The sequence below is a fragment of the Varroa jacobsoni genome, unplaced genomic scaffold, assembly GCF_002532875.2.
Source record: "Varroa jacobsoni isolate VJ856 unplaced genomic scaffold, vjacob_1.0 scaffold_201, whole genome shotgun sequence".
Taxonomy (NCBI): Eukaryota; Metazoa; Arthropoda; class Arachnida; order Mesostigmata; family Varroidae; genus Varroa; species Varroa jacobsoni.
In genome coordinates this window covers 38,061-64,628 of record NW_019213103.1, presented here as the reverse complement: position 1 = coordinate 64,628, position 26,568 = coordinate 38,061, and the positions used below count along the sequence as shown (strand labels likewise).

General features: G+C 36.2%; 2 protein-coding genes across 5 annotated transcripts; one reads left to right on the top strand and one right to left on the bottom strand.

The window, feature by feature from the left end:
- Positions 1-4,919: 4,919 nt before the first annotated feature.
- bs (serum response factor blistered) lies at positions 4,920-12,191 on the bottom strand. The gene is made up of 3 exons (XM_022855331.2): positions 11,281-12,191; positions 9,775-10,053; positions 4,920-7,811 (listed from the first exon to the last, which is right to left on the bottom strand). Exons 1-3 carry the CDS (start codon positions 11,740-11,742, stop codon positions 7,710-7,712), a joined length of 843 nt encoding a protein of 280 aa, XP_022711066.1. The 5' UTR covers positions 11,743-12,191; the 3' UTR covers positions 4,920-7,709.
- A 472-nt stretch (positions 12,192-12,663) lies between these two features.
- LOC111273602 (solute carrier family 35 member E3-like) lies at positions 12,664-24,612 on the top strand. 4 transcript variants are annotated; one of them, XM_086973534.1, is made up of 7 exons: positions 12,667-12,927; positions 15,882-15,945; positions 16,193-16,249; positions 17,601-17,798; positions 20,014-20,155; positions 20,343-20,545; positions 23,092-24,612. In XM_086973534.1, exons 3-7 carry the CDS (start codon positions 16,235-16,237, stop codon positions 23,158-23,160), a joined length of 627 nt encoding a protein of 208 aa, XP_086829660.1. In that variant the 5' UTR covers positions 12,667-12,927; positions 15,882-15,945; positions 16,193-16,234; the 3' UTR covers positions 23,161-24,612. The 4 variants fall into 4 exon arrangements, with proteins under 4 accessions (XP_022711064.1, XP_086829660.1, XP_086829661.1 ...); XM_022855329.2 differs by having other exon boundaries at positions 12,664-12,927; positions 15,882-16,249; XM_086973535.1 differs by lacking the exon at positions 15,882-15,945.
- Positions 24,613-26,568: the final 1,956 nt, after the last annotated feature.

The window sequence follows — 26,568 nt, the reverse complement described above, 5'->3', positions numbered from 1 at the left end:
AGTAATACTATATATTCGGATACATTTTGTGCATCAATTTTGCACTACAATATTCCCCTTCCTACAAGTTGAATGAAAAAATCTTGCAAAGTTAAACACCCCGTTATTATTATTAATTTTTTTTTGTGTTTTTTAATGCATCGAATTTATGCAGCTATTTAGAACGCAATCATTTGTTATTATCTACAGGATTGTTTTTACATTTGCTTTTTTAATGAAACTTATGCAGACTGAGCTTAATACGGCATATATATTTTTTTAAAATTCGCATCATTATGGAGAGTTGACTTGTAAATAAATGATCTGAGTAGGGAGCTTATACATTTTAAGGACTATTCATTTGAGACTTCAAGCTAATCAGTAGCTATCTTCTAATGTGGACAGGCACTCGGAGCGAAATTTTATTATTTCTTGCAAGATTGTCAAAAGAGTTCTTACTGGACTTATTGGAAGCTTCTTTAGCAAACCTAAATAAATGTTTCCTATATGTGCCCTAATGCCAAGGTCTACGCATGTATTTAAAATTTTATTCTGGTTTATCGAAAATAGCTGCCATATCCACCTACATTGCATTAATGGGTTCTATCTGATCAATGCCTAATCTTTATTTTTGCTTGAGGAAAAATCTCAACTTAATGCTATCGCAATGAGTTATGTTGCTTGTGGCATGGCTTGGGTGAATTTTGAACATATGACGAACTAAAAGTGTAATTATATTCAGGTTGGCTAAACGTAACGCAGTAATAAACTGGAAGTAACTAAATTTAAAAAAATATTCGCGTTAATTTTTTTATCACGAATACGACAAGTCGTATGTAACTGTATTCAATAGAGAAATATAACAAACAATAGGAGTTGTGTATTATTGTCAGGGATAAGTACAGACTAAAAATTTTTTTCCAACTTCTCCATTTCCTTAAACTGAAAACTTACTCCTTTTCTAGCTGAGAACTTTTACCGGTCAGCCTATCGTGCTGCTCATTCAAAACCTAATTTTTACCGCTCTGTTTGTCGTATATTCCCTCTACTTTGCCCGAGTATTTTCGTTCGGATTCTCGGTTCTAATCATACCACAGCATTGCCCTGGATAGGGTGACCAAGCAGCTTGACAAAACGGCATAAGCAACACCCTTAGAAGCTATGCGAGCAGTTAATGGCACATTTAAGACAAATACTTTCCTAAAAGGTCCGTAGGGTCAGAACGTGCTGCAGCCGTATTATTTCTGTCGTTACCTAAAATAGCCAGTGGTAAATCCTAGTTTTGCATTCACCATGACAAGGCTGTATCTACCTGTCAACTTGATGTGTCTGACCTGATTTATCAAGCACTGTGTCTCTATATTAAACTACCATCGGCAATTAGTGCACACCACCCAGTCCACAGCTTGCTAAGATGTAGACGGAGAGAACTGTGTAGACGACGAGTGCAGCTCATTAGCATGATGGTTCACCTCCGCTACCTCCGCTAGAAAGAGCACAATTAATTATTGATGTTAAGTTGTTAGAATTAGTTTGTCGACTAGAAATATGGCGTCTTCTAGTTCACTGAGCTTCTATGATTCTCAATTTCTAAAGCATTTTTTTAAATTACTTTGTGTTTTCGCAGGGAGAGAAGAGACAGGGCTTTTATAGTTAGCCCTTTTAACATTTTGTACGTTGTCTAGAGAGAATCACAACGTTACCTTTTTTTTTTTTTAGTTATAAGAAAGCGTATCAAGCGGATACTGTAGACCGGCGCTGCGGTACGATTTCATTGCATTCATTAAACAACTAAAGAGAAATTTACTTGTTAAGTATCGCGCTCCTACCACATCTGTTTAACTTTTCAATGTTTAACGCTGCAACAAAAATAGCAAGCAAATGAGCGCCTTTCTGAAAAAGTAATATAATTAGTACATAAATATTTCTCTATATGCATATAAGTGTATACAAGAATCCAAGCGTGCGAGCAATGCTATCAAGTATTATAGGCCCCAATAGTCTAGCGAAGAACTTGTAGCCGCTGAATCTGTACATGTTGGTAACTAAAGTGCCTTGCATCGTACTAGACCTTTGGACTTAAGGCTCTGCACAGATCTATGACCATTCTCCTCTACTACGCCTTTTTTGGTACTTTTGGCTATTCCAGCCTACTAATCGTTGCCATCTGTGCCAATATCCTATTTTCGATGTTAAACTTGTTACCTACAGTAAACATTTGTCTTGCAAAGCCTTAACTATAGGCAACCTATTTTAATTCACCATATAATTTTGCATAGAAGCATGCAGTTCTATGCTTTTTGTTTTCGACTCTTTCCATTGGTCAATGAATTGCGTTATTTTTTAGCAACAAAAATACATGGCAAATATATCTAAATAAGTAGAATCAGCGAGAGACGGCTTTTTATAGGATTTCAGACATTTTATAGGGTTGCCCCTTTTCACCACTTTTCAATAACTTTATCAGTCAGATGACCACAAACCGCTACGTAATTTTATTGCGAAAGATTATTCAAGACCGCTTTTGACAGTTTTTGACTCCTTGCAATTTTATTAAACGGTACTCGGTCGTATTTACTATGCTATAAAGCGATGCACAGCAAAACAATGCTGGTCGTGGCTTAATCTCTTCTCTTAAATAGCCTTGCTTCAAGGCCACCTGTAACCAAATTTAGACACAGTTAAAGTGCTTTTGATCTCTAACCTCTGTTTCATTTATTGATCCGATTACTTTATTTTGTTTTCATACTTACTCCGCATTCTTTGAGATTAAATTATCATTAACACCGGTCACTGAAAGAATCTTGGCCGTTGAACTGAAATTAAGGTCTTCAATCGGATTAATTTTGCTCTATCTATTATTACTCAAGTAATATGCCTTAAGTGGAAGTTTCCCGTTCCTGGATGGATTTCTATATAACGTTTATTACGCGCGAGCAAGTGCTTTACTGGGTCTATAAGCTATATGTTGAAGGCAAAATATTGGAATTATTGGAATTAGTTTTCTACTACATTAGCATTTAGACGTTTTGTCCATATCAAATTTTCCGTTTCTCACTAAACTGATTAATAAGTTTATTAACCTTCTCCACTTTTCGTTCCTGTTCAATTTGGCAGCACAGTGGCTTTCGTAGATCAAGACGGGTAGGCATCTTTTAAGTCACTTCAACGTGTTCGCCCATTGTTAAACAAATTTAATCTGGCTTAAACCTGATGACTTTAAGCTTTTTTTTCAAGATTTTTTAAAAAGGTTTTTCTATTCCGTGTTATAGAAGGTATTTGATCGCAGTAACAAACTAATAAATCGAGGAAACGGAAACATCGTGCCTTCCAAAACAGTCGATATCTGTCCTAAAGTTTTAAGGTTACAAAGAAGCATCTTCTAAAAAAGTTCCATTAGAAGATGATAAATATGTCCGCTACAAGAACCAATGTTTTTTGACGCTATAATGTGAAGCATAATACCCAGTGCTAAAATCGATTGTTGTCACGGTTTGATAGCTATGTAAACTCAACTTGCTTCACACATCAGTGGGGTCTTTTTCTCGTTTTAAAAAAATACAGTAAAGTAACATCTGATGTTAAAAAGCAAAGCATTTAAAAGCCGCAAGTCCAACTTACAGCGATATTGACTTTTTAAGTATCATGCCTTCAGCAATGTAAAAAGGTGTGAATGTATGTTAAGAAGTAAATCAAATGTACTCATGTACTGAAGTATATGACAGATTATTATTTGCACATACACAATTTATCTTCGCGGGTCTTTGAAAATGGACAAAAGGGAAATGATTTGCACGGTTAGGTATTTTTTGTCTCTTTCTTAATAATACAGTAAAGTCTTGAATGGTTTTCAAAGCAGAGAGATGTATATATGCATATAGCGAATCAAGGAAATCAAATTACCTTCTCAATGGTAATTTCACGCATTTATAGACTTAAAGTAATGATGATATGAAAAACTCCATACCGTATAGAGAACCAGTCTGCTCACGATACTGTAAAAAAAGCAGGAAGGTTGAGTACGAGGTATATAAGTCAGATATTCAACGTATCGACAAAACATCTTCCACTTTCTGAGAACAATAACGATATGGGACGGGCGGACACGGTTTGCTTAGGCCGACGAGTGGAGTTACCGCTACTGACACTAATGGCAGCGGTGGTATTGCTGAACATTGGATTGTCGTTTAAAGAAGCTGAATACAAGATCTTGGCACACTAATAAGTTGAAATACAGAAGCGAAAAGATAGCGACCAATAAAACGCGATTGGACACGCTATTACAGACATACGACGGGCACGGTAGTTGCACGGTGGCACGATGCGACCAATGAAATCTTTAGAATGTATGAATAATGCCAGTCACCCTATCATATAACGTAACGAAATTACTAGTTTCTACTATATCCTGCCCTTTGCAATCTTAATTTTTAATTTAATGAATCATGTAAGACGGTTCAATAACAATATCTCAGAAGGAGAAACAGCAAACCAAAGACCTCGCAACAAAATTCTTGAACATAGTGTTACCTTAGGGGGCGGCATGGAACTGGGTCATGTTGTTACCGGCGCTTCAGAGAGACCTAACATCCCTATAAGAGACCTAACAGGATAAGTATAAGAGAGTAAGCGCTGAATGGTTGTTCTATGGTATTTCATTGCTGTTGAATCCATCTATGGAATTGTCAATATTCCACCCGAGATCTCGGTGAACGGCAATTCATGTATAAGGCTGTTTTATGGTTTTAGTTTAATTTTAGTCCACTCGCGTAGTAATCCAAAAATGTGTTTGTGAAACGTGTGGCTGAGTACCTAAGCTATTGACGATTGATTGACTATCGATGTTGTATGTATGAATCTACCCTCTTTTACTTAGTTTTATTCCTACGGTCACCACCTACAAAGAACTACGTTGTTATTGCAAGGAAAACTCAATGATATAAAACAAAATGTTTAAAAACATTTATTTAGCACATTCAGCTCGTTCATTATCTAGAACCCCGGCTTTTTAATTACAATTTGTACTGTCACTTGACGGATCCTAGAGTAACTGAACAGGGTCAAAGAGTCGTTCCACAACCTGCGGATAGCCCGCAATTCACCATGTAACAATCATACTGATAATTAATAGATGATTCTAGAAACGGTGGAATTTAGGCCGTCCTATTGATTAAAATTTATTCAGTTTTTTGATAAACAAGACAAGATTAGGTATCCACAACAACTAGGCAAATTTACAGACGAATAAGATTCAATAATTACAATTCCCCTACGGTGCTGTCGCGGATATAGTCTATAGAGTAGACAAGTATAGAAATGACGTTATCACTGTATAAAGGCCTTTGTCATAAGCTTCTTTAATTAAATCGCTGTACTGTATAAAAAGCTCTGTACCCCTTGACACACAATTCCGTTCTTCGTCATCATGTCTGACGTGATGCCGCCTACCGTAATCGTACTTCTGGCTATATTATGGCTGTATCGCTTGCATATTTATCTATGTACAGTTATTCTGAGGCCTCCAGGGCCTATAATTGTTATAAATTCCTCGGCGCACTCAGATGTTTGTTTATTCGTATATGTGTATATGCATATTTCCTACACATTTTAGACAACAAAAATGTATTACTACTAGCTATTATATTAAATGATAAAATCGCTTGGATTAAATAGAAGGAAATTTAGAAACTCAAGTCTCATATACAATGGTTTTCATTAGTTAAACAAATATATACCTATGTTGTACACATACGTGATGCGACTTATACTTGTTTGGTCGAAAATTTGCTGCTATTTTTGTCTTTAATAATATTCATTTTTATCATCATAATACCATATTGCAGTAAAGCTCTGCGATCGGAACTCTGCTATTACTACGAATATTAACTTCTTTCGTCGTGTACGTTGTGCTTGACAATCGTTGTTGCTGTTATTCAAACAATGACGTGCTTCGTCTTACCAGAAATCTGAAAGCGATTTGTTACCTTCGACTTCTTCTCTGAAACTTCAAAATCGGTAAGACCGCGAGGAATTTTTGCTTGTGTCCAGCACGCGGCGGCTTGAGATTCATTCACCTTACTATTACCGTTATTTCAGTACAATATTATCGTAATACAATTACACCATTCATTCAATAATCACCGGCTTACACTCACATTTTGCAATCGTACGCTTAATTAAATATAAATACCTACTTTTCGGTTAAATAAAGATCATCCAAACAGACAAACAGCAAAAACTGAAGTACAGCCTATTTCACAATATTCCCGAGATTGAAAGGCATTATCGTCACAATAGAATTTTATTATTATTACTATTATTAATACTTAGTTAACATTTTCATTTTCAGTCTTCTTTTTCTACCATTTCTAAAAATCATGATTATCTTTAGCATGATGACTTAAGCTATAAAAGAATAATTATAACAAATGTATGTTAAACAAAACTGAATTTTGCTAACATTGCATCTTGGCACTTGAGTGAGGCTTAATAATCATAATTACTATTATCAGAAGTATCACCACAGTGATAATCAGGATGTTGACTACGCTCTGTACGGTTGTTGAAATGCTATGATGACACGATGCGCGTACTGTAACGGTGCTACGAAAAGCATTCGTCATGTACGTTCCGTTTCCGCACTCAGCTTGCAGTCCGCTCAGTTTCATGAGGAATTAGACTAATTTAAATTATAACTACAAATATAGATCACCTCTTTTCGACACCCTCCTTATTCTCGACATTCGTTTATCCTGCTAATGCATGATTACAGCCCGTATTGGTAGTGCTGACTTTATACTGCTATAAAATGACGGTAAAGGATACAATTAAAAATATAAGCTAATGATTACATTGTCTGATAATACAGAACTGAAAACCATTGTATAAAATGGTTAATAATGAATTAGTCTTCATTTGTGTAAGTTCTTGGTTTTTATCTTCTGCCACATACGTTCCTCTATTTAAAGATACGTTTGTTCTTCTACAAATGTTTGTCAACTAAGCCTGCAAAGCACGAGCACACCCAGTGCCATATCTAGCGAAATTAAAGGAACTTCAAAGAAGCTCTTTGAACTCACATACTTCTTCGACAGTTCACACTTGAAAACTACATTTACAGACATTTAATTGACGTTGTTGTACTACACGAGCTGTAACGTCGTTGGCACACATATAATCCTGTCATTAACTTTTTCTAATGCATACACTCTTCTAATAACGACAATAATAATAATCGTTACCATAGTCCCCACAGTCATCATTATAATTCTAGTAACAAATTGATGACCGTAAATGATTCGCATTTATAAAAACGCTCATGTTGCCTCAACGCCGTTGAAGTTTGCCTACAAGGACACAGATTTCAAAATAGTACAAAAGGATTGTGCATGACAAAAACTATTACTTGGGTCTCATTTCCGTGGAACGAGACACAGCCATTCACATAGGCAATTTATACAGACAGAACAATTCATTTTACCGATCAGAAAGTTTGCTTTTCTTCTATAAGGCGCTTGGGTCCGTGTTATAGAGATAGGTTGAGTACAAGTACGATTTGACGCTCAAGATATAACACCAACTGTTACACACTCGTTGAAATTCACCGAAAATCATTGCTGCATTTTGGGTAGCCCTCGATCATAATTTAAACATTCAGTTGCTTACAAACAGACGCACTCGAAGATTCATTTTCTAAGGAAGCATAACATTTGTCAGTCAATTCCATAAGTCTAAATCATGAAGAAAGGTGGTAGCTTTAGGTCAGTGTCGAAGTCCATAAGTGGGTCGCTAGTGGTACCATCTAATGACGATGGCGAACATGACGGTGAGGGCTAGAAAAACAACAAACACGTCATAAGGTAATCAAAGGAATTCATGTTTTTTTCGTTTAAAAAAATTAATGATATCCCGCTATCGTATGCGGTAGCATATCGAACTCTATAATCTTCCAAACACACACTATAATACAACAGCATCCAAACATACAAAGGAACTCTACATAAATTTGCTCTAACTAGGTGAGTACGATATGTATATATCGCCACGTGTGGCCAGTGGAGACATGGTGATGTATATAAATTTATAAACAATACATTTGGAAGTTCGAAAGCAAATGAAATAGTACACAACTAGTTTTGACTTAGGGACCCCCAAAAAAAATTGTACAGTGCTGTCATCACAACTATTATTACCTACTAAGAGCTTCATTTTAGGCACGACATTCTCGCGGTATTACTTACGAGCAAGCTCTCTGAAAATAAACCAAGCTATGTCTGCCCAAAATTAAAGTGTAAACATAATATATAATAGGAATGAATACATCTAAGTGCATTGTTGCTGGGCATAAAATTCTCTAGATTACATGTGCATCGACCGCATGTCACTGCCCAAACGACAACAGTAACCTTCAATGATAAAAGCGAGTTTCCATACACAGCGCCTCGGACGGACTTCGAATCCGACTAAGCGCGCACGTATTCTGCAAGGTCTTTGCTTTTCCTCTTAGCCCCCCCGCCTGCAGATGTTGACATAAAGCCTTCAGTAAAAAAAAGAGTTTATGACAGCTTGCTACGTGTACTCGCATGATTTGTACCGGTTGTTACACGTTAAGCCTGAAGATATGTGGGCAGTTAATAGAATAATTATTCCGGTTGTTTGTAATTTTCTTCTATTTGCTTGATATAAATTTAATTTTTCGATAAAAACGACCCACTTGCTTTACCAATGTCCGGTATGAGAATTTGCCCTGGATACTTTTCTGCATGTTTCTTACTCATGTTAATCTGATACCGAGCGACCTCATGAGAAAAAAGTGATTTTCCGGCATTTCAAAAAAAAAAACTATGCAAATAGTGTTGGTTTTTTTTTTAAATACCATAGTTCTATTCGTCATCCAACGATGTCTGACTTTTACTGTTGTCGGTTACGTCGTACTTAAACTTCTCTGATTTTTTGCTATAGGACGTCATCTATCGGTATTGATAAGCAATCAATGCAGAGGTACTAACTTTTACACAAAAGTCGTTTAAAAGCATCAGCAAAACATCAAATTATGTTTGAATCTTATTGTACAAAAGCTTTTCTGTAGGCACATAATAAAGTAAGGTCCTTAAATCTCGACGAGATTTGAGAGGTCTTCGCGCTTTCAAAAAACACCAACGATGATTTACTCTGCTAGTTTTGCATGCAGTAATGTATGATTGAAAAATCAGAAGACAAAAACAAGACGCCAATCCAAACACAATCCAAATTAAAAGTTAGGTGAGCAGCAGCGTAGAAAACTTACGAAACGACACGAGAAGCAACTAAATACAAAACTCGGACGCAATCGATTTGGTGTTACTACCGTTTCGTTGTACACTTCAAAAGTTTCCCAAGCTTGGTAAATAATATAATACGAATGTACAATTTGTTTTTACATAAGTTATATTATCTGTAATAAAGAGTTTAGCTCGGTTGTCTTTTTCGTAGTCTTCTCTACGGTAGACATTTGGCAACATCTACAAATACAAAAGAGCTCATAATCATCTACAGAGCTGTACAGTTTTTAGCCTATTTTAAGAACTTCTGTATAGACCTAATTATATGGAAAATAAAAAAAACACGGACGTCATTACGAAAAAGGGACATTCTAATGGTCTCCAGGAACTGCCATGTGAAGACACACAAATTATTAAATAAAGTAGACATCGATAGCCACCAAATATATGCAGGTTATCATGCACGTGTCGCATGTACCGCAATAACCCATTACAACAACGCCAACTGACTTAAAAGCGTGTCACACACGCTTACCTTAATGTCCTCTGGACTTGAGGCCGTTGTTGTCGCATCTGGTCCGAGAATGTTGTAGGAAAGATCAGTTTCTTCGTATCCAGTAGCCGTCATTCGTTGGTCACCTGGATGAGTGACGCTTTCATCTGGTGAGTTTAAACAAGTTTGGATAAGCTGTTTCCCCGACTCCGATGTTATCATGGGTTGCAATTTACGAGTTGCAAACGTGTAAACGTGGCCCGTTTCGGAGGCAACCAGAAGCATTACTTGAGTACCAGTTAAAGTGGAGAGCTCATATGCCTGCAAAGAAACGAAGGTGAGCATTATTTATTAACCAGATATAATGGTACTATACTTTGGTATCTACTATTTCGCCGAAGAGATTGAAGAAACCGAATACGAGCTAGTTATTTGAAAGCGTTTCACAGTGACGTCAACTGTTACTGCTCACAGTTATAACCATAAACACAACATGCGATAATTTGATTACTTAATGAAATCTTAAACTACCAATAATAATTCGTATCGTAAATACAACGCAATCTCGCATCTGCAGTGCAGAAGACATAAATAATAACATTCGCCACAAGCCAAAAACAGACAAAAAACCAACAAAGTGATAGAGATCCTTTCTGCAATCCATGGTTATAATATCCTGTCGCGTCTAAGCGTTCCAAGTTGTTAATAGATGGATGACTATAGTCTATATTTTTTAGTAATAATCTTAAATATGCAACATTGTTAATCACAGTTAAACTATGCAAACCCCTTACGGCTACACAAACTCTACTGCGCAGTCCGTTCACTAGTATGATACTCTTTCTTAAGGCATATTTATGCAAGACTAGATATCTTCTCCCATAGTAAATAATAAAGAACTAGTTTTCACAAGAGCGATACTGAATTATCAGGTTCAGACTAGTAATAATAATGAAAAAATCGAGAAGGCAATTTCTATAAACCAGTAGGACCTTCCAGGCATCGCCCACAGCTGAAAAGAAGCAAGTGCGTGCCCGGCATCTTACGAAGTTTCTGAATGCTACGTTGACCCTGAGTTAGCGAAAATAGTAATGTAAAAAGCGAAAATAGTAATGTAAAAAGATAAAGCGTAAGACACTTCTATAAAGCGATGTAGAGGATCTATGGAGGTGCGAAAGAACAGGTACGAAGAATAAGTGACGGAAATCCGAGCTCGACTTGTGTCGCTCAATAAGAGCCCCCAAACTGCACGAAATTCGTACCACGGAGGCCAATTTCTATCTAGCACTAATCGCAGAGCCTTATAATACGATACAAAACCATAAATCCTTAGATTACCTACAAACAACAGTACAACTGCACTTAGTACATCCGCAAGGACTGAGACGCAGGGAACGAAAACTTTTGATGTGGAAAGCATAAACCACTGAACTGAAACCCATGGTTGACACAGTTGAATCATAAAGTACAGCCACAGTTTTACACTAAAAATAGGTACCGATTCCGTAATGAGTCACTGGGTAGGCATATTCCACTATTTCAACCAACCTTTTTCATGATCCCAGTCTTCCTCTTTGAGAAAGTGGTGTATCGCCGAAGTTTATTGTTAATAAATTCCATTTTTATTTTAACGCGTCCTTTAGTTTTCTTCACGTTAGGAGGTGCTGAAGGCGTTGATGAAGGGGAGTTTAGGCTATGAGTAGGTGCGCATGTCCGTTTCGTTACTACCACTGATGATGTTGTGGGAAGTTGGCTATCGGTTGCAATGGCTGACCCTGGAGGATTTGATGGAACTCGCTGATCCTGCGGGGTGGATGGCTGCATTGGGGTCAGCTCAGGCTCATCCGACAACGGAAGTGAAGCCCGTTTCATTAGAAGCATGTTTGGATCCGCGGTGGCAGTGAGACCTTGATCAAAGTTAAGTCCAAGGGATTTTAGCTCGTCCATATTATACGACTGCACAGAGCTGAGAAAATTAGCCAAAGTATCTTGATCCGCATTTGTAATCATGGTAAAACAAAACTTGATATCCACAACTCGCACCTGCAGCGTCCAAAAGCTTTCACTGGCTCTGCACTAGTACACTCACTATATAGTTATTGCAGTCGCCGACGACAGAATACTGTATTCGGCTTGGATGTCGAATACTGATTCCGTTTGTCGTTGGTTGAATATCTGTGTAAATAGGACTGGCGAAAAGTCAATGTTTAGCCTTCCTGGTATTTCAAAGCAATATACTATGTACTGCTTTCACCAAACATTTGCCAAACACAATGAAAATCTCGCTGTGTAATTTTTTTATAAATCGTCTATAAAAATTTCAAATCAACTGAAATATTCAGTAGCTTGTACACCGATCTTATTCACCCATGCGCCCTGACGACTGATCACGGCTGTATTTGTTCATCCGTATATAAGAAGCAGTAGTTACATAGGCCCTCTCCACCTCTCCGCATCGACTTTGCAGTACCAGGCTTCATTCTGCCGCTGCTTTAGCGGGATTCGAAATCATGAGGCCAACTGGTAAGTCGCCAAAGCATAGCGCGAAAATCTCATTCAAATGATAATGCAATTTAAAAATGCCCATAGACTTAGCCGTCGAATACAACTGTCTGACGCAATTTATACAAGCTGCAATAGTCTAATATAGTCAAAAAATATGTCTGAGTAAAGCTATTAAATATTCAAATGTTCTATCAGCATGTTTTTACATATCGTCACTTTTTATTTGGTTGAATCTAGAAACAGGCAGCATTGTATATAAAATCTGTATAATTGTTAGGCCATGCCTGACTTATTTATTGAATGCTAAGTGAGGACTAAGTACTACATTTTTAAACGTGTTACCAACGTAATCTTTTCGTTGACAGGTCTAATGCTGGTTGTGGCAATCGAATTTTGTTGTTATTATAAAGCGCCATTTGGCCGCTGATCACACCGTCATAATATTCGAACATTTCATGTAGTAAGTGTTTGCGCTGCTCCTCGGAGAACAAAAAAGCGCATTGTTATGCACATAGAGCGTAATTTGACAGCCGTGTTTCGATGCATCATATCAGGGCATGCAGTTATCAACTATTTACAAGATACCCATCAGTATTGATTGAAATACGTTCCCAGATTAACATGGCCGGTCACATGATATAGCGCACATTTCGCGCATCAAGAACCACCTCATTCAAGGTATCTTTTAAGGTAAGGCTTTTTGCACTTGAACTCTACTTTTGGTAGTTTCTTTTTTTAAACCGCAAACAATAAGTATCGGGGATATAGAGGTGACTTGTCAAATCATTAAAATTTCATTTTTAGGTTAAGCGAGAAAACAGTTAGCATAATTCCTCTATTCGTGAATTTAACATGGGTGGATGGAAGGAGGAAACTCTCGACCGTCGTTTGGGGTAACTCGATTAAATTTATAGAGATTCGCTTTTTCGCTCTTCAGACGTTGCCGTGAGTTGTTTGGTATAAAAAGTTCGGTCATTGAATTCGCTGCTGATCTCCTTCGTAGGTTCGAAAACGCCTACTCTTTTCGGCTTTAATGAAGTTAGTTACCTCATAAGGGATGCGAGAACTAAATCTGGACTTTTCAAAAGAAGGTTCAAAAGTATATACTTTATTAAAAGTCGATGAATATGTAATTTTTTGTTTGAGGTATTTTTAATAGAATATTTTATTCGATTAAACTTCCGCTTGGGTTAATGGTTTGTTTTGTGCAATAGTATTTTTTAATGATACCCTTAACGAATTTGCAAAGGATTTGTCGGTGAGTGATCATATGATGAAGAATCGATAACATGACACGACGTATATATGTCTAGATTAATTAGTCTTATAGAAGCGCTTAAAAACTATCTGTCCCACATAAAAGCATTAAACGTTAGCTTTGGATGTTAACGGGTCCAGAATATGTACAAGTGTACACAGGAGGCCGTAAAACCCGAAAAGTATAAAATGGGCCAACAGTTGAAGTATATCACTTTTCCATTAGCCCGTTTACTTCTACATAAGGATAACAGAATCACCAAAGATGAGTTTTACATCTTTTTGATGAACTTCGTAGGCCTCCTAGACCATCTTATGAATATTATGTATCGCGACAGTACATGGTACCGTTTTCGGATTTTTTTTTGACTGAAAGCGTGTAAACTACCGGTTTTGTGTAACCAAGGATGTTTTTAATGTAACGTTCGTTTTCTAAAAACAGTTTTGAGTCATGCTTAGAGCGCAAACGTTTTTGATTCAGCAGTGATAAGTTAGTTTTCCTGATGGTTTAGTAATAACGGTTTTGCCTGTTAAACTTGCTGTATCTAAATTTGAAACAAAGCATAGGTGGACACACGGTTTATTTCACGACAGAAGCGATGATAGCTATTTAGATTCACCTTTAACGGAAGTCTAGACATAAAATTCGGGACATTATTAGATCATGAGCTTTCAGTTTTAGGCAAGCGAAAAAAGTAGATTTTCCATACTACCCACCCTTTAGTAGTTGCCGGATTTTTACAATGCGTGTTTCAGTTTTCAAATTGTGTGAAATTAGTTATCATACCCTATACATTAGTCGATGTATAATACACTGCATGACTCCTATGTTTTCATACATTTCGACTACAACTTGGCAAAGAGTTTGGTAGGGAACGCCGGAATCATAATTATAATAAACAAAAAGAGTAATAATAATAACCACAAGGTTTTGGATTTGATCTCTAGTGCTTTTTACTCAAATCCCAGATCATAACTCGCTGCATAGATTGGCCTTATTAACATCAACAGGATTATATTCCTTGCAAGACGTTCGAATCTGATCTCCAGCAGCATTCCAGAAGCATTATTGCTGATCACATGGGCTCAGACGTCGAATAGTTTTAGCTGCCGGTAACCACGTAAGTCAACTAGTAGCTTTTCCACAGGAAGGCAGCAGTTGAGCCTTATTAATATTTTTAGTTCTCATAGTAATCGGGAGGCAATTCCGGTAGAGTATAATGTAAAAAACAACGCTATTCGCCTATTTTACATGAATAACGGTATCCGAGAAACAGATTTCAGCTTCAACAAATGCCTCTCACTATCTAAAATATCTATCCATCTTACTATCTAAAATTTGCAGAGTAATAATGCATAATATATTCTCGAAAATTGCTTATACTCTATTTTTCAGCCATGTTCCTTTTTATCATATACATCATTTAATTTCAAATTACAGGTTGTACGAAAATCTTATCTATATCTGTCTATATACTCATAGTTAGCTACAAATATGTAGATAGATAGGTTACTGATAATAAGCTAGTTACAAACTAAATCAAGATGCGAGATCTAGCACCCATAGCAGCAATACTTGCGACCAGCATTTTATCACTTGCAGGCGATTTGTGAATGATCAGGTGGTTTTTCCTTTTAAGTTCGTTGGACCGCAAGTGTTATAGATACAGCATTCTTAGTTTATGCATCAAGCCTTGAGAAAGTAAAATATTTCGATGATTAGTTGTTGAAAGCAGAGAGTGAAACATGAATAATAAACAATAAGAATTACGTCGTGAGTAACTTTTAATAATAGATGTGTGCGTGCAATAGACACAATTTAGATATTGCCGCAGGTACGCATGGAGCACCAAACAACAACCGAGCAGTTTTCAAAGTAAGGGTTTGGCAATGTATGCCGGATAGGGAAGAAGTATCTTATTTTTAGCAAGTTCAATTAGTACTATTGGCCTGTCCAATCGAATTAGCGCGTCACCAACCTCTCATCACATTAAACCTGAGCGTAATAAATCAGGATAGCAGAAAACAGGATAACAAGACTATATGTACATAGAGTATACCTTATTAAAGCAGATGAAACATTAACAAACATTAGGTCGGTTAACGCAGTCATCGGAAGCCTTTGAATTAGTCTAATTAGTAATAAAAATAATAATTTTATTGAAAAATCTGCAGCTACAAGGCCAACTTTCACGTGGCTGTCAAAACCGAAAACCTGACGATTGCAAATTTTCGGTTTTACCTTTTAGGGACCATTGTTATAGAGATATAAAAACCATTGTTCTAGGAATATACACCCTGTTTTCATATAGTGAAAGTCGCCTTTCTTCAGACTTGCTCTGGGCATCTGAGCAATGATTTGACGTTTACCTTTGCGTTATTCACAGGTAGCGCGATGAAACAAGGAATTCTAGGCGCTACGGCGCCTAAACAAGCTTCTATGCTTTACACGTCAGTATGGATATTTGTAAATCTAGCCGTTTCTATCGCGATCGTGCTTCTGAATAAATGGGTGTACGTGTACGTGGGCTTCCCCAACATAACCATGTCGTGCACGCATTTTATTATTACAAGCCTCGGACTAGCAGTATGTCGTCACTTTGGTATCTTCAATCCCGTTCGAATTCCTTTTCAAACAGTTGTTCCTCTCGCAGTTACGTTTTGTGGGTTCGTAGCCTTGACAAATTTATCATTGCAGAACAACGCGGTCGGAACGTTCCAGTTGCTCAAAACACTTACAATGCCGACAATTATGGTGAGTCGTTTTTAACCTAAACTTTTTTTGTTTGCCTTGGTATGGCTAGTTCGAAAGCAAGCGCTTGTAAAAAACAAGAAAATTATACCATAGAAGCATTCATAGCAAACAAGCTGATGGAGGAGCCGGTTAACAAAAAGCATTTTCGGATTTTCAGTTCAGGCATACAGTGCGATCCCCCGAATACGCGACTTTGTCTATTGCATATTCTAAGATTTACAAAACGCTTCTAATGAATTTGATTTTTACTATTACAATTATGTATGTGACTTAATTTGCGATGCCACTTCTATATTAAAACAGACATTCATGGTAATATACTTTTCCTCACATAGTAGTATATGATATTCGTATTCAGGAATCTCAAAAGTCTTGGTTATTTTGGCGAAAATGATGCGTCGTGCTTACATTCGATGCGCTACATATTGGAAAAATACATAAATGTTCAGTTGACTTTGAAAGTCTGTAGTTATTAAGGCAGCGGAAGAGCCGATCTGTAATGAACGTCAATTACCAAATCAATTGTTTTAGTCGATATGGAAAGAGGATTTCATCAAGTGCCTTTTTCATTTTAACTAAGCATTAATTTATTATAGATAATCTTCCTATAGACTGCAGAAATCCTCAGCAGTGATAATGTGATAATTGTCACGAATGCCTGGTGTCAAGACATAATTTTTAAAAGCTTAGATTTTAGACCCAAGTGTTTGAGAATAAAATATTTGCGACACCGACTGCTACTCAACTTCCTCCGTACATTGCAGTCGATACCAAAGCTAACGCTTTTTGAGATGATTCGCTTCCTATATCTTTTGTTAAGGAGATACATGCAACAATCCTAAACATCTTGTTCACGATCAAATTAGTTCTTCACTTTCCTAGAAAATGCCTTGTTTACAAATGAGGTATATAAGAATAACAAGCAACGGGCCTTTCCCTAAGATGAATACTCACAATTACAGCTAGATCCGATATCTCGTCTTTCCAGATTTCAAGCAGATTTACCGGAACGATAATCCTATGGATGCCTATCAATCTATGTACCTAATGGCCATTGTGTGCATAGATTTTTAGTACCTAGGGTTAAAACATCATTACGCACAAAAACTTCCCCAATAGGTTAACATATCAGTGAGAGTTCGCTATATAAAAGTAAATTCGCAATGCGAGTGGCGTAGATGCACGTCTAAAGAGCTCTTTCGCATTTTTGTTTATTCGCTTATTGTTCGCTAAAGATGATACAAACGTAATAATTCAATGGAGGCCTTGGATCAATTATTTTAGGAGAACCTGTCTTCTTACTTTGAACTAAAAAAGTGATTCATTGACTTGTTAACTAAATTTCTTATAGGTCATTCAGACATGGTGTTACGCATACCGATTTTCTCGCACTGTTGTCCTCTCACTCGTCCCCATCGTGTTTGGAGTATATTTGAACTGCCAGTTTGATTTGTCGTTCAACGCACTGGGTTCCATGTTTGCGCTTTCTGCTGTCGTGATTACTTCTATGTACCAGGTGTTTGTTGGTGAAAAGCAAAAAGAGCTTCAGGTTAGTTAACCTAACCACAGACAATTTTGGTCAAGCCTAGTATATCCATATTTTTTTAAATATTGGGTTACGACCACACTCGATGGCTTGGTTTTAATTGGTTGTAATTAACACAATTTTCTGTATAATTCATATTAATCAAATATGCGTATAAAAAGCTTTAAAAATCAAAAGCAAGGTTTGACATACAATGGAGCTCCCAAAAAGAATGATGAACTTGAAGAACTTGAAGAATGAGAAAAAGGAAGGCCAGATTAATGATACTTTGTTTACTGTTTCGTTCCATTTTGAGCATTTATGTGCATTAATTTTTTCAGTTCAATTTTATATTCCTCAGATAGGTCTATTTTCTAGCTTAGCTCTCGCTAGAATTGGCCTATTGGTTAGTTCTTAACTAAGTAAACCTAATTTCGAGCTGCTCGGAGTTCTATATTTTCTTCTAAAAAATTTAAAAAAAAAAATGACGGCTGGTCAATAAACAAAACGGTCATAACGGTCATTTAAGAAGACTTGAGCCAAAAAAAACATATCTGATGAAGAAGACAATACCAGTGGTGTAGAAAAGAGGTACACCCGTGTTACAACGTGTAGCAACAAATTAATGTATCTTCACATATCCTAATGACTATCATCTTTTGATTTGAAAGAGAATACTTTCCTCCAAAATTTGTGAGGTCAAACGATTAACCCGTCAAGCGTAGGTTTCGATACCTAAAGCAAATGGTCAGACGCATTTATGAAGTCCCGGTTGTAAATCGAAATGCTCGTTATACATGTTATTGTGATTTAGTAGCAATTAAAACAACTTCCAGACTGGCAAAATCGGTTCCTAAAGACGCTTCTTCGGTATACTGCAATGGGGAAAGCTCCCAGAAGAGTGCGCTATTTTGCGTCACTTTCCTACCACCAGATGTATATATAATAGTATTTCAGAGATTATATGTCGTTGTCTCAAAAATGTAGCTAGATAAATGGGACCATTTAAATAAAACAATATTAGTCATTGAAATTGAAAGTTGGCACAGAATTTTGCGCCTTGATATTATTCTAATTCAATAGTTGTCTTATATATAGGGTATCTCCGAATTCGAGGCTAATCGTTTAAAGAAAGATAGAGCTCACCGAACAAGGAATTCAGCTATGTAGAATTATGCAGCACAGATGGGTTTTTATTAAAACAAGTTGAAGTTTTTGAAAAAGCTGATATGGCAAGTAATAATTTTAAAAATACTTGATATGAGAAGTACATCAATTAAAAAAGTAAGGGAATATTTTTTTAATGGAGTATATAGTATGAATTTACAAATAAATAGATATACGACTGCGACTATATAAACGCGGAATGAGTGGGTGTGAAGCATTATATTTAATATATATATATATATATATATATATATATCTAATATAGTCTAATATATATATATATATATATGACTGAAGCATATAAAAACATATTACTTTTATCGATATCGTTTCTTCGGCAAACACCACACATAAAAGCATAGAAAGCACAAAGAATGGTCTTTAAAAGCACTAAAAAAGACTGGCTGTTAGCACCAAAGATACCGTGTGCCTGGTGTGACAAACAGCCCAACAATGTTTGCCATAGCGCGCATCTGCTCATTTTGATGTTAAAAGCCTGTTCTTTTTCAGTCAAGACTTTTATCTTATAATGGCGAAAAATAATGCGTGGTTTTCATGATTCAAATGAAGATTCACCGTGATGCAATTTTGTTGCTCGGACCGAACTTCCATTGAGAGTATATGTCCCTTTTTTATACGAAATCTGCAGTCTATCTTATTGTCAGGTATGCAGCTTCGGAAAAGTCTGAGGAAGATTTTCAAAGATTAGTTAATAACATGATCGCATCACTGAACATGGAATACACCTTTCATAAAAATCTTCTTAAGCTGTTTTTCGTATGCTTCTGATTTCGATTTTTGTATGGACTCTTAGGATACTCTTGTATCGTCTTTTCCTGTCAGTACCACTCTCCACCCACTAGTTCAGTACAGGACGATTAGTCCGTGGTCAGTCTTCCCAGTACCACCAATAAATTATAACTCCACTACATTTCTGATTTTTGTTCTGTATGCATTAGTGCATTCAACGCGATCTTACCGTCATGATTCGTATAAGAAGCCTTCCCAAACACACCAAACAGAACTTCCTACTGTATCACGTATATATTTGTCCGTTTGCTCTGTTAAACAGGTCAGTTCAATGCAATTGTTGTGGTACCAGGCTCCAATGTCAGTGGTACTGCTCTTGATCGCGGCTCTTGTATTTGAATCACCTCTGCAATGGCTAGCACACTCTTGGTCTTTCAACGATTTATTCATGGTTCTTCTAACAGGTGATACATAGAGAAATATGTCTCATATTTTTTCACATTTCTTTTGGTAAAGCTAATTCTTTTGATATTTTACGTCGGCGAAAAGTTAACGGCACAGAGTAAAAATTAATTAGGTTTAAGTAAAGCTCTACGCTTAACTAAAAATGCTTCCTGCTGTACTGCTTCTTTCACTCGATTCATTCCATAGGCTTGGTGGCATTTGTAGTAAATTTGACATCGTACTGGATTATTGGCAATACGTCTCCTATGGCCTACAACGTTTTGGGTCAACTAAAGCTTTCTCTTACTTTGCTTGGAGGCTACCTCCTTTTCGATGACCCGCTCAAGCCTGTTCAACTTGTTGGGGTTATAATGACAGTCGTGGGATGCATGCTGTACACACATAACAAGGTTAGTAAGACTATCGATTTTCTAGTAAAAAAGCACAAAACAGATGTGCAATGTCTATACTTCGAATCCCCTGAATTAATTATGAGTGGTGTCTTCAAGGGATTGCTTTATAACGCAAAAAAACTTAGAAATATTACTTGAAAAATAGAGAAGACCTAACTTAACAAAAACTGAATTATAGTCGAAAAGGGTTTGATAATTGTTTAATAATAATTGGGTTAGATAATCGTTTCTACTAGCATGCCCTAACTAAGTGGGCATGCTAGTAGAAACGTTTGGACAAGTATAATTATTTCCAGAAGCACCGTTTTGATGTGGTGTTTGCACTTATGAACCACATTAGCATACAATAATATAGTCTGAATATCATACGATCAGTGTTTTTGTATGGTTGCATTTTGCAGTTCTATCCAAACACATAACGAATTTAATAGATACGGGCGCCATTACAGGTATTTCTTTCACATGTACCACATATTGACACATTGACAACTTAAATGATACCTTTACACAGCGCATAGCTTACGGATAGTATTGTTAAAAAAAATAGTGATAAATCTCGTGTCAAAGCCCATTCATCCTTGAACATGCCAGAAAAGTACACAAATCTATTTTATCTATTAAAGCCACGCTAATATACACGTCTTGTGTCAATAAGATGCAAAACTTTTACTATAAATGTATATTTTTGCTTAAATAGGAAAAAAATGTCAATGTTCATAGGCATGAATTACTATATGACTGACCTTTTTTTGTATAGTACTGCCTATACTCTAAGAATTATGACTACAGCAATGCATGCAAGTTTGTTAAGCCTTTATGATGAGTATCGGGAGACATCTATTCAGTTGGCAGGGCAAAAGCGGCCTAATTCCAATTAGTACTTCTTTAATACGCTGATTTCAATCCTCATGATAAAGTGCTGTGTCACCAGCATCATCGAAGACAATAGCTCCATTTGTGTTCTACATTTTATGCTCCACAAATTGAAATTGAAGTATTCATTACTGGGGTTTTGAAATGTATGTATAAATATATAGCACATATAATACCATTTGGGATAATAGAAGAGTAAGAAGTAGTCGTTTCTTTGTCTATGATGTTTTTGCATTCAGCTCTAGCCGACAAATCCCACTCTGTCATGTTTTAAATTTTAGCACATGTATGAAACGAACGGTTTCTGATGCAAACCAGATAATGGCTTAAGATGTCCTTTCTAAACTAAACACTTCTATTCGGCTATGCGTGTGCAAAACTGACAGAGGAAATAAATTGCACCTGAAGTCAACTTTGCAGCCGTCGAACTGCCATTTATCTCCTACAGAAGGATGAACCACGTACATATATAAGAGAAGATTATGTGTCTTTTCTTTTTACTTCCCATACATTGTTTGTACGAAAAAGTTAGCCGAAAATCGTTCCACAGAGTAAGATATTCTCCAGAATAAGATATTTACCGGAAGTGGCTGCACATTTTGTAAAAAATAACCAATTATTGCATAATTGTATTGATACAACTATTTTGTGCAGAAAATGATAATACGTCGTGAATGAGTCGCACGGTTTCGACATCAAAGTGACATCGCGCGTAGGAACTATAATTTTGTTCTGCCCATAGTTTTGCCAAACGTGGTCAGGCCATAACGCAGAGTAAGCCAAAAAAATTTTGTCAAATATAATGAGAGGGGTTTTTGGGGGGTTGTTTAACCAAATATCAGAAAAGTTTTGTGCAAACAGATAAATACCCGGGGAGTTTGTACTAAATGAGTCATATCTTTGCTAACAGAATAGCGCAAGCATAGTATGCTAAACGGCGCAGACAAAGATTTTACTATAGTAAATTGTGGCTATTTTTTAGAAGTAGCATACGTTTTGACTATAGGAGAAAACGCCAAGGAGTTATGTAGGCTCTTTTTGAATAAGAGGTTCGGAAGTGAAACTGAAACACTGTCAAACTGACCGCTCTGCGACTTTTTCTGCGAAGTCGGAGGAAATTATTACTGGGGCTCGGAAGATGCCGTACAGTGAAAAAAATAAGGCAGTAAGATTCACTCAGAAGAACTGGCGTAGTTGCAATAATAATTTGCTAATACGTACAAAATTTGGATTAAATTTCCCAAAAAATATCCGGATTACACGCAATAATTAATGTGTAAGGTTTACATTTTGCCAATGACCTGGGAAGAGTGAGGTGTTCGTTGTTGTTTTAAGTTAATTTGATTTGCTTTTAGGTGAAGTTAGGTTATTTTCCTAATAATAAACAACCAACATTACAGCAGTACGCAGTTTAGATAGCTTCCCAAACGCATAAATTTATGTTATGGAGTAATTCATAATTATCTTCGTTTTTATTCATTAGACGGATGGTACGCATTTAACCAGACATACCTTTTCGAAAACTTTAATACATACATAAGATATTTCAAATAGTAATTTTGAACTTATGACATAATAGATAGCGATGGTGTAGCAATAGAAACGACACAAAACTTTCTATTATGATGTACTAATGTCACATATGTGCTATGTTTGCTTTCATTTTTTAGGTGTGCGAACAAAGACGACGATTAACTGATAAGCAAGATCACGTTGTCTTCAGTGCCAAGAAACCATAGGGACTCAGACGAGTGTCGTGTAGTGTCGTCTATTTATATAGCAATGAGTCATCTGTAAATACTGCATATGCAAGAAACCTGGGTTATTTTTATTTTTTTTTTATATAAACGCAATAATTTTGCTTCAGTGATAGTCAGTATTGAGTGCGTATTTGGAATTAAATTAATTAGACTCTGTGAGATAGCCGTAAAGCTGATTACAGCACTTCGTGTTTTTTTTTATTGCTGTATTTGAGCCTGCCTCAATTCACAGATATCAAAAGAACCCATTTCGTTAGAAATTGAGATTAGGTTATTAGAAATTCGTTTTCAATATGCCAGCTGTCGGACCGCGACCGATCTTTCTACTGCACATAAAAAACATTTCTAGGCAAACTGGGACTATTTTATTAAGTGTATATGAATAATTGTTTGCGTCCAACTTTCGCTAACGGACGGAGCTGTCAGAAACTATAATGCGTTTTTTTGTACAAATTTTCATGGTTATGTACCTTAAAAAATCTAAAATTGCAGAAAAAAATTAAAAAATATAGACAAAACATTTGCGAACTCACTTATGTATCTTGCGTGTATAATTTGTGCTCTGAACTTTTAAGTTAGAGCTTAGAACCTAAGCACCTGAGAGAAGTTAGAGCTTAGAACCTAAGCACCTGAGAGAGAGTAGCAATCCGTTTAAGAAATCCTTAATGTAATTGATAATTAGTAGTTGAATTCATATTTGCGCATTACTTTGTCACATCAAAATCACAACATTAACAGTAAATACATGTAAGCTTCGATGAAAGGGTTATAGGAACAACATGGTCTATAAGAATAAAGCCCATTTTACAACACGACATTTTATGGATTTATGCAAAGGTTTCTTGAATCCAACGTAATATGTTAAATATAATATTTCGGTTAATAATCAAGTTCCTCCACAGCTTGGATTCTAAGGTAAACGTTTCGAGTACTATGACAAGTAATGAGGCTGAGCATTTACGCCTCCATGAACGCTGTAAATTATAAAGCTAAACATATGTCTTGTTGTTTGAATATCTTTTAAACCTTTTATTTTTGCCTCTAGCAGATACCTACTCGTCATGTAACTTGGGCAATAATAATATTAATAATTATATTGCTTTACTTAACTGTAAATCTACGTTTTGAAATACTACGACCCATGAGGGTCTGAGAAAAACGTACCACCAATATTTTTAATATGAAAAATATTTCTTATATATCTAGAGATCAAAACCTGTTCTGCTGTATCATTTTACTTCTTTTTTACAGAAGATCATGCTTACGTCTAGTATGCTCTATCTGAATGTGCACAAAAAGAATAACTGCGCTCTGCGAGTAAGGTACCACAATATGCTGTTCGGTACGATCTGTGATACAATGTTGTAAATAGAACGTTTCGCGACTAGTAGTACAAAAATAAATTTCAGCTCATTTTCTCTGTTGTTTTAACATTTTTAATAATTATTTAACAGAAAGCAAACAAAATGTTATGCTATCTGGTGCGAAACTCAAGAAGATATTGCCTCAATAAAAATGTCGCGACAACAATGGTAAGTGCGCATGTATTTGTAAAGGGTGGTACTTTTCAGGTTAGACTACTCAACATAGACACACTTCGTTTCAAGCTGAGAACCAGTCGTCGGATGGAATGCTTAACGGCGATACCGGACATAAAAATCGAAACGGAGATGTTAGGATATCAAACCATATCGAGAGATTATTTGTATTAATATTACAAACACAGAACTAATACCAGCTTAGCTCATTCTTATTGTAAGTAAAATAAAAAAAATAATGCTTAGTTATATGGGGAAAACGCCACCACCGCCACTTTCGAAACTTCTGATTATGTTACCATTTGAGCGCGTTACTTTTTACATACAATTCAGTTCGTTTTAAGTATTTAAAGATATGTGAAAGTACGCATAATGTTCGTTGCTGTCTATTTTCACTACAACAGAAGCCGTCAATCGAACTACATTAATTTCTTTAAACAGCTGATGTTATCAATTGTACTAAAATAGCGGGATCAATTAAGCAAATACGTAGTTTTAGAGATATTTTTGAAGCTTGGTCATGGTCCTTTTTTTCTTAAATACTACCAAAAAAAAAGGTAAATCCTAGGGAAAATTCAAGAACTGCACATGTTTGTATAGACTATGTACTAGTGCAAAAATCGGTAAAGGTTTCTATTGAAAAATCTGAAATTTAAAAAAAGATCTTCAGATCTTGGACTAAGTTGGTACAGTGCCAAAAAATGCCAACAATGGCTTCATTCATATATATCGTGGTTCTTATTCGTTAATGGAAGACGCCTCGTTGATCTACTTAGTATTTACGGAAAATAAATTCCTATCATAAGGCCCTAAGTAAATAGCTGCTCTCCAAGGTTCGAACCTGCGAAGACGTTGACCTATTCAGTAGGATCGCTATTGGGGAAACAATAAAACAGCTGTGGCAATAGTGAACTATACCTAGCCGTTGTTCTCGAGTTAGTTCCTCATGGTAAAGTTGAGTACGCAAAAACCTAACCGATGCGAAAAAAGTGACGTGTTGCTACAGCTAGTTCGAAAAAGTCATAGAGAATAGGCCATGGCGTGGCATTCAAAAAGAGAAGAGTATTCCTCGAGAAATGAAAAAATTACTAATTTATTTGCAGGCTGCGCTTTCTTTTTTATACGATTACGTCAATTACAAATTATCAAAGGCGTCTAGGTTTCTCATTCTGAACAAAATTTTAACCTTAAAGGTTGATTTAATTAGAAATTATTTGTATGATATAACCACAAATTAAAAAAGCAGAACAATTTATTTCAGACCTTATATTCTTCTTTTATCTAGATCTTTAATCATCTGCTCGTTCTCATTTCACATAGTAATGCATGGTGAAGTTTTTTTCGAGCTTTAATGTTCTAGGCCAACGCTCAGTTGTTAGGTGGCTTCTACAGTGATATTAAGCAATACATATTTTACCACCATTTACCGTCACTTTTGATACAGTAATATTTCTTAAATTAAACTGAAATCAATTACATACATTACAACATTATATAATTTTTGCAGATAGGTGGGGGTGTAATAACTTTGATGAAGCTAATATTAGCTAGCCGGTAGTCTAATGCTAGGCATCACGAGTAGGTATAAACTATTTGCATAGCTGGTTTCTAGGAAGACTTTAGCGTTGAACTCCGCTGAGATCTTAAAGGGCCTTTTATCACAATAGTAACTGCTATAGCGTCATACTGACCGCTAAGCTCGCTGCTTCCAAGGGAGCCTTAAGATTTCGGTAACTTTCTGCATCCCTCCTTTGGGTCATCATATTTATTAGATAGTAAAATCACTACTAAAAACCGGAGACATAGGTCTCCGGTTTTTAATGGTGATTAGTGCAAGAAAGTCAGTGAC

Excerpts from the sequence above, each read along its gene's own strand:
- bs (XM_022855331.2), bottom strand. The coding sequence starts at position 11,742 with ATGATTACAAATGCGGATCAAGATACTTTGGCTAATTTTCTCAGCTCT. Across the intron at positions 10,054-11,280 it reads AGACTGGGATCATGAAAAAG|GCATATGAGCTCTCCACTTT; the intron begins GTTGGTTGAAAT and ends GTTTCTTTGCAG. Across the intron at positions 7,812-9,774 it reads CAAGTCCAGAGGACATTAAG|CCCTCACCGTCATGTTCGCC; the intron begins GTAAGCGTGTGT and ends TTGTTTTTCTAG.
- LOC111273602 (XM_022855329.2), top strand. The coding sequence starts at position 15,890 with ATGAAACAAGGAATTCTAGGCGCTACGGCGCCTAAACAAGCTTCTATG. Across the intron at positions 16,250-17,600 it reads TTACAATGCCGACAATTATG|GTCATTCAGACATGGTGTTA; the intron begins GTGAGTCGTTTT and ends AATTTCTTATAG. Across the intron at positions 17,799-20,013 it reads AAAAGCAAAAAGAGCTTCAG|GTCAGTTCAATGCAATTGTT; the intron begins GTTAGTTAACCT and ends TCTGTTAAACAG.